Source organism: Amblyomma maculatum, chromosome 1 (genome assembly GCF_055883805.1).
Source record: "Amblyomma maculatum isolate TAMU_Amacu chromosome 1, ASM5588380v1, whole genome shotgun sequence".
Lineage (NCBI taxonomy): Eukaryota > Metazoa > Arthropoda > Arachnida > Ixodida > Ixodidae > Amblyomma > Amblyomma maculatum.
The window spans coordinates 142,024,491-142,037,040 of NC_139344.1; the positions used below are offsets into that span (position 1 = coordinate 142,024,491).

Consider the following 12,550-nt stretch of genomic DNA (forward strand, 5'->3'; position numbering starts at 1 on the left):
TTGATATATCGAACTCTGCACCACGCACTGGAAAGTGTACCTTTCCCAAAGATGATCGCATCACCCTCGGCCGTTTGCTGCTAACGTTTTCAAGCCACACGCAGAAGGAATGAGAGGGGACAGTTCGGCGACGGCTGGTCTAGGGCAGCGCCGTGCGCATCTGCAGTTATCGTTTTCCGTGCGCCAGCACATGACGTTTGCAAGCCATGTGCATGGGTGTGCCCATTCTTTTGCCGAGCTATCTCTCTCCTTCCTCTATCCCCAGACCTTCGTTCGCAGTAGCACACGCTACTTTTGCGCCAAGACAGCTCAGCCCGTTTTCAGACAGACGTCTGACACTTTCTTCAGTGTGTGCGAACCCTCTGCGCGCGGTAGCTGACGTGGCTATGGCGCCTGCGGACGTTAAGAAGCGGCAGATCTCTCTCTTTTCTTTTTTTGCGAAAGTCATCCATTCTTATCGATGTGCTGTACGCGCGGCATGGCGTAAGATATGGCGGCTGCAAACGTTAAGAAGCAAGATTTCTTTTTTTTCTTTTTTGCGGGAGTTCTTTATTCTTGCATGTATGCATCAACGAAAGCGCGTGGTCAGCTGAGATCATGACACCCGGTCCCAAGCGCGGCGTGATAATCGAACCAGACTTGTGCAATCAAGCCATCACGGGCACTCTGCCAAGTTCACTCCCCGCCACCGCAGGAGCTATCAAAAGATAAACGCCCCGTGACGTTGGCACGCTGCCAAGAAATGAGCTGTGGATGAGACGACGGAGTGGCGCGCGCCATCGACATGCAAAGCGAAAACGCTCGAGATTTCTGGCACGGTAATACAGAAACCTTGTTTTGAGCTGCCGTGGTGGCTCAAGCGGTGAGAGGGATGTAGTTCCAAGTTCAAAATTTTTCGTTCTGTCGCTGCCGCTCGTCGCTGAGATCGCTCAATCGCTTGCATGTGAGCGAGCTGGCCTTAACGGATTTTTTTTTTTTTTTTTTTCCAAATTCTTGAGTGCAAAAGTGGAAGGTGGGCTCATTATGCGAGTGGGCCGATTACGTGACAAATACAGTATCGTTTCTTCGCATCGTAAGTGCCATCACAAGCCGATTTCTGTATATCGAATTATCTATATATCGAACTATTTCGCGATCCCCTTCGAGTTCGATATATCCGGGTTCGACTGTATTCTACTTCAAAAATCTAGAGTATTGGCACATTTGAAAACCATTGCAGTGTCCCTTTGAATGATAATGACAATACATAAGCTTATCTGTAGCCTACAAGCAAAAATGCATTGCACTAATGTTAGTGGCATGCTCCTTGTGGCAATGTGCCCCCTCCCAGCCAACTAGCAGCACACCACTCACTAGGCATTCATAGACCTAAACGTGCTAGAAGCCGCAGTGAATGGTTCTTTGGAACTATCCATTGCCTATCGCGAGATCCCTAATCCTGCCACCAGAACTCTATGCATATACATATAATCACTCATTAAAAGTAAAGCATGCTTGGTTCCCAATATGCTTTCAGCAGTGAGGCAAGCCAGGCAAGGGCCACCACTAAACATTCGGAAGTTAGCCTGGCTTCACTGCATGACACTGATGAGGCATGGACAATTAGCACAACAGATTGAAGGCCACCCTGAACGAACACATGACACGTTCACTTCGCCACATAGTTCACAATGTTGCTGCTGCCAGCAGGTGCCCAAGGCTGGGCAGCCAACTAGTAGCAGAGTGCAAAAAGTGACTAAAGAACACCAGAAGACTGACATTTGCAGGAGCACGGTGTGTAGATAGGTATACAGCGAGACTTTAACAAAGCATTTTCAAAGGGATAATATGTTTCATGTAGCCAATAATTTAAAATATCTAGATATGATATATTCAGGCTTCACAGAAGATGCCCAGTAGATGACTCTGAAAGTGCGTAACTTGTTGAAAGTTCTTTTTTAGCAATTACAAGCTTCAATAAATAATGCAAACTGCCTGTAATGGCCACATGTACAACTCAATACATCAGTCGAGCTGCCTGTTATGCAATGCATATTAGGCCACAACAGCCTTTCCAATAAGCAAAGGACTGAGAAAGTTGAGCCCGAAGTTGGCCCAACGAGAATACAGCTGAATGAAAGCGGAAGTCTTAGGTGACGGGGGAGGGGAAACGACACAGCACGAAGCTAGGGTCAAGTGCTCTTTTGAGTCTGTTCAATGGTGTCCTGCCTTTATACGGTTTACTCCATTCAACTATGACATTAGCCCATTGGAAACAAACCAGATAGCACTCACTCATAAACAGCTTCTGAAAAAATTCACACTTTCAAAAGCAAATAAAAATGAAATCACATTCTGTAATTTTGACTCAACAAAGCTTCAATTGGGGCTAATTGGTGCAATTACATGGTGTTAGCCAAGTGGCCCAGGCTGCTTTTATTACTGTAGCCTAGCTTTTTCCAAAAGCAGTCAAATTGCCATATTTCCATCGGTAAAAAGAAGAAAACAAGTTGCCAGGTATGGTTTTATAGTGGAATAAGAAGAATGTTTGTTCTTGAATATGAACTACTTATGGTCTATGTCAAGTTGACTCGCATTAGACAACACCAGTGACATGTGACAAGTACCAAAGAATAATGACGTGCTTCCTTCTACAAACACTATCACTGCCTGCCTGAGTAACAGTTCAGTTCAGTTCAGTCGTGTCCGACTCTTCGTGACCCTATGGACCATATCACGCCACGCTTTCCGGTCTCTCACTATCTTGCTAACATCACATAACTTCATCTGCAACGCCTCGAGGATGCCATCTACCCATCACGTTCGCTGCCTACCCCTTCTCCGGTGACCCTCAACCTTTCCCAACATCAATCCTTTCTCCAGCGACTCCTCTCTTCTCATTAGATGACCAAAGTACCTGAGTACTGAGTAACAGTACTATTTCCCAATGATCTGTAGAAATCGTTTAAGCTCAAGTCACACTACACCCATGGAACAAACGGCAAGAAATGGTTAGGTACTACCACAAAGAAATGATGTGCTGACAGAGGAGGCACATGCACTGAAGCCATCTTACACAGCAGTATACAAGCTCCCCATGCTGCTTGGAAAGAGGAGAGATGCCAAAACAAACTGCAAGGTATGTTATCTGCCTTCATGTGGGCAACTTTCCAACAAAGGCCTTTCATGTACCAGTTTGCAAGAATAAATATGCAACCGCCTTTTTTATTTTTTTTTAGGGGGGGGGGGGGGGGGGGGTACTGCACTCACTTTGTACCAACAGATATATAGTGCAAGAGCCCTGCTCTGATAGACAACATACCTTATTGGAAATGGCATTGGCTACCCTTTGCAAGTGTGCAATCAGATTCTGGGCTTTCTCACGAGGCTGAGTCCAATATGGCTCCAAGCAGCAAGCACGATCCAGTTGCTCCAGGGCACACTGGTAGTCCTCCTCATACTGCAAGGCCTGTTGGCATCATGGGACACCTTAGCTTGAAAAATGTCACACATTCAGCAACAGCAAAAATTTTTGTGTACAGACTGTGCACTAAAACACACACACCGCCCTGCAGGTCTTACACATATACTAAAAGCAACAAAACCACAGGAACACTTAATTACATCATGCATTGGCAATGCGATAGCACTGAAACCTGCAGACACCTGTACAATGAGTTTTGTGCCATTTTTTCATGGTAATGCTTTCAGACACCTACACATTGGTTTGCACACAATTAGACATCCTCGGCCATCCAGCTGGCTGTTAAGGATTTTCCCAAAGGTGTCTAGAAGTACCATCGCAGACACATTGAAGATACACAGAACTGTATTGACATTTTCTTGACCTTAAAGAAACTGGCTATTCTGGCTGTGGAGTGGGCTTAACTGCCAGTTTTTTCCAGTGCTACGATCACAGCTCAGTGTCTAACATAGCAGCAACTTTCAAGTTTTTTTTAAAAGGTCTACAGTCACTCTTGGCTTGCTGCATTATGCGACTGATGTCACGTTTTATTGTAATAGCATTAAAACCCCGTTCTCCAGAAAATCTGGCACTGTTGGTACTGCGGGCGAAAAATTGTGTCATATTCATAAAGAAGTTAAAGCGTCCCTCACAAATTTTTTCCCCAAATGAGGCTTGTAATGAAATTGCATTGAAAGTAATAGCAATGTGTACGAAACAGATAATCCCGTTTCTAGTTACACAATTGAGGAACCGAGAAATTGAGTCTGATAGCTCATGGTAAGCAGCCTGTAAACAAAGAAGAGAATAAGTACAGTGAAAGCTCGTTAATTCGAATTTTCGGATAATTCGAACAAGACTACTTGGTCCGGCCAAGCTCCTTAGAAATCTGTGTATAAAAAAGCCCATTAATTCGAACACGAGTCAGTTCCGCTACGGATAATTCGAACTACGCACCGCCGCGTCTGGGCGGCTTGGTGCACATCACAAGGCAAAAAAAAAAAAAAAAAAGAAAGTAAAGAAACACTTCCACGATCGGAAGGCATAGTTAAAGGCTGCGCACGTCCATAACGGGGTCAGAAGATGGAACCAGGTAAAACCATGGAAAAGTGGGTAAAACTTAAACGGCGCCATGACCGGCGCGGCGGCCGGCGGCGTTGGAGGGAGGGGACGGCGGCCGCGGCAAGGTCAGGCCGCGACGGCTGCCTGCTCTCTCTTCTGCGCAACGTAGCTCGTAACTAAGTACTCGTTAATTCCAACCCTGTTAATTTGGAAATAGGGATAAGCACTGTCCGTCCTTCCAATTATCAGTTGTCAACGGAAGCACCGATCATGATGCCACTTTTAGTCAGCCGCGATCATGATGCCACTTTTAGCACCGTTCGCTTCAAAAGCCGCTGGCTACTATCGCGCGTTCCAATTATTGGAGTGGCGGTAGACGCGCCCGCCCCAGTCGCTCATAGCATGATAAAGCGAACGTACTGAAAAGGAGGCTTACACAACCGGACAAGCGCTGGCACTTTGCCAAGTTCGCTTCCCCCCACCCTGCTGGAGCTAAAGTCAAAAGATAAACACGCCGTTATCGCTGCGCAGCATCTTGGCCCACTGCTAAGAAATGTGCTGCGGACCGGGCGCGAAACGGAAGGACCTGCTAACGACTGACGCCTTTATTATTATTATTTTTTTTTTTTCAGATTCGGTGGCACAAATCGGGGCTGGGTGGGTTCATTATGCGAGCAGGTTCGTTACGCGAATAAATACGGTACATTTACAGTAATACAAATAGTTCTTGTCAGTTTTTTCGAGGCCATTCGATAATTCGAACTTTTTTCCCGGTTCCGTGAAGTTCGAATTAACGAGCTTTTACTGTATTTTATCAAGAGTAGCTTTGTTGGTTTTCTCAGTACAATCAGTTTTACAAACCTGATCAGCAGCTCAATCAGCCCTAACAAAACGGCTAACAAATATTTAGATAGTAAAACCATACTGGGCACTAAAGGGCATGCCTCATAAAAAGATTTTCAGATTAGCTTCAAACACCTGGGGCTCTTTAATGCATACAAAAATTTCTGAACACGAGCCTTTTCACGTTGAGTCCATTAAGGTGCAGCCCCATCAACCGAAGCTAAAGGGTCCCTGAAAGGGGGTCCAAAAAGTGCCTAAAAATACTTGCACTGTGTCACGCAAATGTCCCTAACTGCAGCGTCCCTAGAACCAGGTTCAGTTAGAAAACTCTCCGCTTCCACTGAACGTCTACCGCGGCGATGGGGCTTCTTCCGGTGTAGGGGGAGCGGCAGTCAAAATAGACTCCTGACTGATGCAGCAGAGCGGCAGCGAAAGCTAGCGTGCAATGAGAGAAAGGCAGCGTTTCCGAGAAATTAATTTGTTTGAGACAATAATGTGAGTGCTGGTCTTTATTTTGCAGTTTGCGACTTTGGTAGTCACAAAAAAGTAAGCAATTAATGCACAACCATGCAGGCAACCACTCTGAAGGCGTAGTGGCAGCACAGGATGTTAGACTGCCCCTCAGGTAATGATTCTAGGTTATCGCAAACAGAGAAGACAAGATACTTTTCCAGTATATTTTGCCCAATTGGTGCGAACCTTCGAACGCTAGATGCTGCTTTTGAGAAAGTGGCTACGTGCATAATTTTAATAAAAACAAGCTGTCTAAATGCTGTTCCAAAGCTTTGCAAGCAAGCTGTGCAAACAGCGATTGCCCTGCAACACTAGGCAATGCATGAACGAAGTGATTGGAATAGTGAAGTAGAAAAATAGTATGTTATGAACTGAGGTCATTCAATTTGGCAGAATCAATGGGGTTATTGCCAGTTTTGAAGGCCTGTTTATTAAACTGTACTTTGTTACATTAATTGTTGCTAAGTTATATCAGATTTAATGCTCCTTTTTAAAATTGAAATGAATGTGCATGCATTTGATCAATGGGCAATTTTAATACATAGCATTGCCCCACATGAAATGTGTGTACAGAATGTGGCTGTGTAGTTTATATCGAGTATGATTGCACTGGGGGGGGGGGAACTAACTGTAGGTCTAAATTATTGCCCATTAATTACTTAGTTAATTGATTATATTCAACTTTATCCTAGATCATTAGGTCATATACTGTTGGATACCTTATGTTGAGTATAACTGCACTAAACTATTTGGTCTTATTTAATGAGTTTTTGTGATTAAAGACTGAGTTTTACAATACAAGATGCAGTCATTAATCACAAGATAGCTTATGTAGAGTATAATTGCACTGGACTAACTGCAGCTCTTGAATTCTTGTTAGTTGACTGTGATTAAACATTAAACTTTATGCTGCAGCACCAGGTCATATATTGTTGGATAGCTTATGACGAGTATAATTGCACTGAAATCACAGGTCTGTATTATTCACAGCTATTTAGTTAATTTGGCTACCATAATTACCAATTGAACTTTATGCTATAATGCAAAGACATATGAAAAGGTCTTGATGAATAGAATCCAAAATCATCTACTAAAACATGCGAGAACCATGTAACCAAGCATTAACCGAGCTAACAGTCGTCTAACGCAGTTAAAAAAACATGCAACAGAAACATGAGAGCAGTACTTAATGATTACGCATTCACAGTATGTAAGGGAACTTCATAACACCTTCATAATGTATACAAAGCAGGAGAATATAACACACAAAGGATTACGAAAACAAACGGGAATACATTAATACAGTCGAGTCTACTTATAACGATACCGGTTTTAACATTATGTCGGTTACAACAATGAAAAGCTGCTGAATCGTTCACTTTAGTATGTTTTCTATGGTAAAATAACCCGCTTACTACAATGCCTCTTTGCCGCATCATCGGTTATAACAATAAAGTCTGGCTCCTGAGTGCTCGTGCCAAAAGGTAGTGAAATGCGAAATCCTTGAAAAAAAAAAAAATTCCAGCTGCTGCACTCTCTTCTCCGCGCGCTCATACAACAGAACTTGTTTTCTGGCCTTCTCTGCATTGCCAACCTCGTGCGCCTTTCTTTGACCACCCTTCCACCAATCAGAACACAAATGGGCTGCACCCATAATTCTGCGCCGCCTCACCCTCCGAAACACGAATGGACTTCACCAACGCGCCGACAGCATTGATCTGCTCGCTCGCCCCTCATTCTGCGCAGTTCTGCCAACGAATTAGGTTGTTTGTGCAAGTTGATTGCGTCGAAGTCATTCCCGGCCACATGGTTTCTCCATCTCGTTTGAATCGCCGCCGAAACGGAAGATGGCTGATCCGCCCGATGATTATCGGACGTTACCAGTGAAAAGAAAGAGTACAGCTATCAATTTGGGGACAAAGTGCAGTATCGTGAATGACTACAGAGAGGGTAAGTGTGTGACCTGGTTAAAGGGACACTAAAGAGAAAAATGAAGTGGGCTTGCATCGATAGAATACCAGTTCCTGGTTACAAAAAAGCCACTTTTACTGAAAACAGAGCTGTTATAAGGTAGTAAAGAGGAAGAACAGAAATATAAGTACCGCCGCCACAGCCGAAACGGCCGAGACTCTCAACTACAAATCACGTGACGTGCAAGGGATCCCGGAGGCTGACAAATGCGAATTACATTACCCGTTTGAATGCGGTGGTAGGTTTTGTCTCGAATATGATAGCATGCTTTTATCACATGTAAACGATGGCAAAAAGACAACGTAAATGTTGCAAGGCAAATATAAAAATATACTTGGTGGCACCACAGACGTCCACTTCAGTTTCGGTTATGTTCCAGCTCAGGCACTTCATGCGCGCTCGGATAGTTTCGTTTTGGACCGGCAGCGCCTGAAATACGAGCTCAGAGCAACAGGTGTGCCTACCCTAAGTGTATATCGAATGATGATCATAATTCGGCAAGTACTTGCGAAGTATTCTCTGCTTTCCGCACCAGCAATCACAGAGTCTCCTCTTGCGTCATAGTGTGCGCCATCCTACCCTACTACGTAGTAGGAGAAAACAATTTGAATTCGACCGACGGGAACAAAAAAAAAAAAACCTCAACTTCTTATCGCAATATCTCAGCAATAATTTGATTTTTTGCTGCCGGATATGCTGCGACAGTGTCCCCAAATGCCGTTTATTTGATTTTGATACCATATTTGGGTGTCTTTAGTGCACCTTTAAAGGCCCACTGTCCACCCTCCGGTCGAAAATATTTTCTTCCTCGGTGACTGTGAGACTTCGCCCCTAGAACGCAAGGCCGCAAAATGTTTTTGAAAAGAGTAACTAATAACGCAGTTACAGCCACCGCAATCACCCAATTTTGTCATGCTTCTCTCCTTCCGTTCCCTCGCAAAGCTTTTTCACTCTCCTGCCTGAGGTCGTCTAGCCTCCGCAAGACAAATTCCCCTTCCTCCTCCGCGTTAGGCGGGAGGTGGGGCGTGGCACATCTTTCGCAGTGGATTAGCGTGGTTACTTCTGTTGTTATCGCATTTCGCATGATAGCAACACCCTGTGCACGGTAGGATGCTCACTTCAAAAGAATATTATGATGGCAGAAGGAATCGAAAATTCTGCAGCAGCTAGACGGCTAGAAATTACTAATCTACCTTACGTGGGTGGCGGATGTAGTGGAAGGCGATTTTTAAATGTGGAGCCTGGTCGCAAAGGCTTCCAAATCGTCTGGGAGGACGAGAGTGAAAACTCTGCCTTCGACAATGAAGACTAATAAGCATTTTTGATTAGATTGCAATGGCCATAATGTCTATTAAAGGTGCTTTTTCAAGCGCTTATCTCGCTTTACATTTGTGGTTTAATTTTTTTCTCACTGGGCAGTATAGAAAGTCGCCCCTCGCATTACACTCGCAGTTGCGTTACATTCCTTGACAGTTGGTCAAAACAGGTGAAGTCTTCGGGGACATGCGGAGACTTGTCAGCTAAACTATTTACTCTAGTTCACTGTAATTGTGGTTCGTTTAGCTCCGTTCTGCCTCATTCTTCTACTGCCTAGCCATAAAGGGGGAGCAAGAGCAAGTGTTAGCGACCATGGCTATGGCCTGATTGATACTGACCTTCTCTCGCACGCCATCGTCGAAAGCTGTGAGTGTAAAGCATGCGGTGGGGAGTTGCAGCTGGCTGAAGACGCTGCATGACAAGTTGTTGCTTGCATGCTCTCCCTGCAGTGTGTAGAGGGCTTCTCAGCAAATCGGTCCGAAACATCGAAACGGACATAGAGCAATATAGCTTGAGCTGACATTTGAGATCATTCAGAGTTTCTGATGGCTCACAGTCGAGTGGTTATGCAAAGCTGACCTGCGGCGACTATACTTTGCGGAGAAGGCTACATGAGTGGGCACTAAGTAGGCCTAGAGAGCAAGGCAGCTAGCACAGAAAAGAAGTATTGATAATGGAGGTGACTACCTGGCTGGTGGCTATTCAAAAAATGCGTAAGCATGTAGCATGTATTTCTGGGGTTCAATATTGTAATGAAGCTCCTTCTTCCACTTCAAAGGCCATTATTTCAAAATAAAATTTTGCTGCATTCTACCCTTCTTTTCAGGAACTATTGGAGCTAGCGAGATAAAAATATAGAAGTATTGAGGGAACACTACGAAGAGTGTACTGAACTAGAAATATGAATTACTGCAGGGAATTTCAATTTAAAGAATATTTATTGCAGATTTTGGCTTTAAAATTTGGTAGGCCTTTAATCCTAATTCAGCATTACTACCTCAGATTGCTGATTATAATGATACCAAAATGAATGTTCTAACCCCAGCAAATCATGACAAAAAGAGTCACAAACATGGGCTAAAATGCATGGGAGGAATGGGACCTACTCTGTCCCCTTAAGGGTGGAGTGCGGTACCAATCTGTTTTTCCCTTGCTTGGACTGGTGTACGAGTTGAGAGGAAAAATTCACTTTCTTTTATTGAATATATGTCTGGTATACGTATACAAGCTAGATTGAAAATTTTTGAGAGAGGATGATTAAAAATTCATCATCTATCAGTATCACTGGCTTTCTTCACCCTCAGTAGACACCATTTCGATGCTCCTTTAAACATGCCAGATGGTGCTCAGCAGCCCAATTCTGTAAAAGCTGAGCCAACACGTCAGGTTGTTCTTCAGTGTCAGTCTATGGACAAAATAAAGGCATTTCACTTCTAAGCATGTACGTATCATTATATCTAGTGTGCTGCCAAGTTCAGAAACAAAAATAAGATGCACACCGAGTTTTTGAAGTTAGCTTGTGCCACTCCAAACAGGAAACATTAAGATTGTTCTCAACTAGTTGATAAACCCTGGATGAGTTTTCCACTATGTTCTACCTGATACTTCTATCAGCAAGTTGCCAGATCCAGGCTCTTTGGCTTTGCTGATCATTCCAATGACGCCTTCAAGTGTTTACAGTCAGAACTGACAGGTCGTTGACAGCTTTTTATGCTATGGAGGAGCACAAGGCAAGATATTTCAAAAGCTCAGGTACTGCTATTCTTAGTATTATGTATTTCAGTGCGACCCCCTTCCTAAGGCCGATCAAATATTTTACAGCATGAAGCCGCATCTCTTAAGGTTTAACACTTTCCTGTCCGTGCCTATTCCCATCGATACCCGCTATCGATGGTTTCACGATTAGAATTTTCCCGCTTTCGAAGCGCTTCTTGACAAGTGGTGGCATCCACTGGGTAATAGAACAACCCTTTTTTCAATTTCACTTTCGGTGTTAATTTTTTCACCGCGTCGCGCCTGTTCTTATAATTTCGGAGTGACGTAACTGGCACTCCTTGCTTGCAAAATGACGTCGATGTCGCTGCTGCTCAGAAGCGGCCCGTTCCCACGGATACTGACGTATCTGAGTGCTCATCTGTGGATGCTAACAGCAACAGTGATGACTCGGAAGACAAATTCAGCTCTTCAGACTTCAGCACCTACAGCGAAACTACATGAAAACGACCAGGAATGTCAACGACCATGCCTCGGTAAGCTTCGTTTTCTCTTTCGAAAAGTTTCGCTTTTGCTGCATGCAGATGTGTAAAAATCAGTGTTCTGAAGGTCAAAACTGTTATCTGCAGGGTGTCAATGTCATTCGGGCAGGACTACTTGCCGCCGGCAGCGCAGAGAGTCCTGTTTTCTCCTAGGAGAGAGCCAGAGGTCAACTTCGACATTACGCGCTGCAGCACAGCACAGCACTTCTCCAGAACCACCGATTTCTTTCTGCTATTCTTCACCACAAAGATCATCAAGGAGATATGCGTGAACACGAACAAATATGCGTGGATGCATATTTTGAAAAAACCTTCCTATGGCGAAAAAGACGGATCTTGGCGAGGTGTCACTCCAGAAAAGATGAGAAAAAAAAAATTGGCTGAGCAACTGCTTGGATTTGGTGAGCCACAACCTGGAGACCCCGATGTTCGCCCTCTGTTTCCGCCTCATGATCAACCTCAGGGTCTGCAGCACAAGCCTCAAAAAATGGAGAAGTACAAGAACTGCAAATTGTGCTATGAAGAAAGCAAGGTGGAACAAAAAACTAATGTTTTCTGTCAAACATGTGCAGCAAATCTCTGTTTCATGGCAACAAAGAACGGTTTCACGCGGTGGCATGATAGTAATATTGTTGCGCTCATCAACGCGACATACCACACCGTCGGCTTCTGGACTGGCGCCTGCTCGTCGAGAGCGCAGCTGCGGGGCATGCACTTGAGGGCCGGAGCGCGGTGCGTGACTTTTCGTTCATTTCCCGTGACCCTGGATCGCGGATCGCCTGGCTGGCGCGGATTTCAAGTCGCCGACGCAACCCCGCCCGCAAGACGACTCCAGATGTCCCGCGTCGGCAAGGTCAGCAGCACTATTCGAACCGCAGATCATCCACGGTGTGTGGAGGTGTGTGTTTGTGTGTGTGCGCGCGCTGGGCTCTTGTGTAAAGGAGCCGCGGAGGGCAGGAAGCTCATTCCCACGGGACTCGGGCTGTCCGGCAAGGACGTACGTGACCACGGCGGCGGATTTGAACTCTGGAATGTGCACGCGTGAGGTTGTGCGTACAGGATGACGGGAGTGAGGAGGAACTGTGCTGGAGCCTATTGGCCCCGCCCAGAGAGTTTACTGCGTCCCTATTGGCGCAATGATAGGGGC

General features: G+C 44.9%; 1 protein-coding gene across 2 annotated transcripts in view; it reads right to left on the bottom strand.

The window, feature by feature from the left end:
* The window catches only part of LOC146204198 (tetratricopeptide repeat protein 5-like), a 62,805-nt gene that overhangs the window by 24,314 nt on the left and 25,941 nt on the right, over nucleotides 1–12,550 (bottom strand). The window contains exons 7-8 of one of the 2 annotated variants that reach the window (XM_084589140.1): nucleotides 9,487–9,591; nucleotides 3,302–3,448 (exon numbers count right to left, since the gene is read on the bottom strand). In XM_084589140.1, coding sequence (XP_084445266.1) covers nucleotides 3,302–3,448; nucleotides 9,487–9,591 — 252 coding nt within the window. The remainder of the gene's footprint in view (nucleotides 1–3,301; nucleotides 3,449–9,486; nucleotides 9,592–12,550) is intronic. The other variant, XM_084589141.1, reaches the window with a different exon arrangement.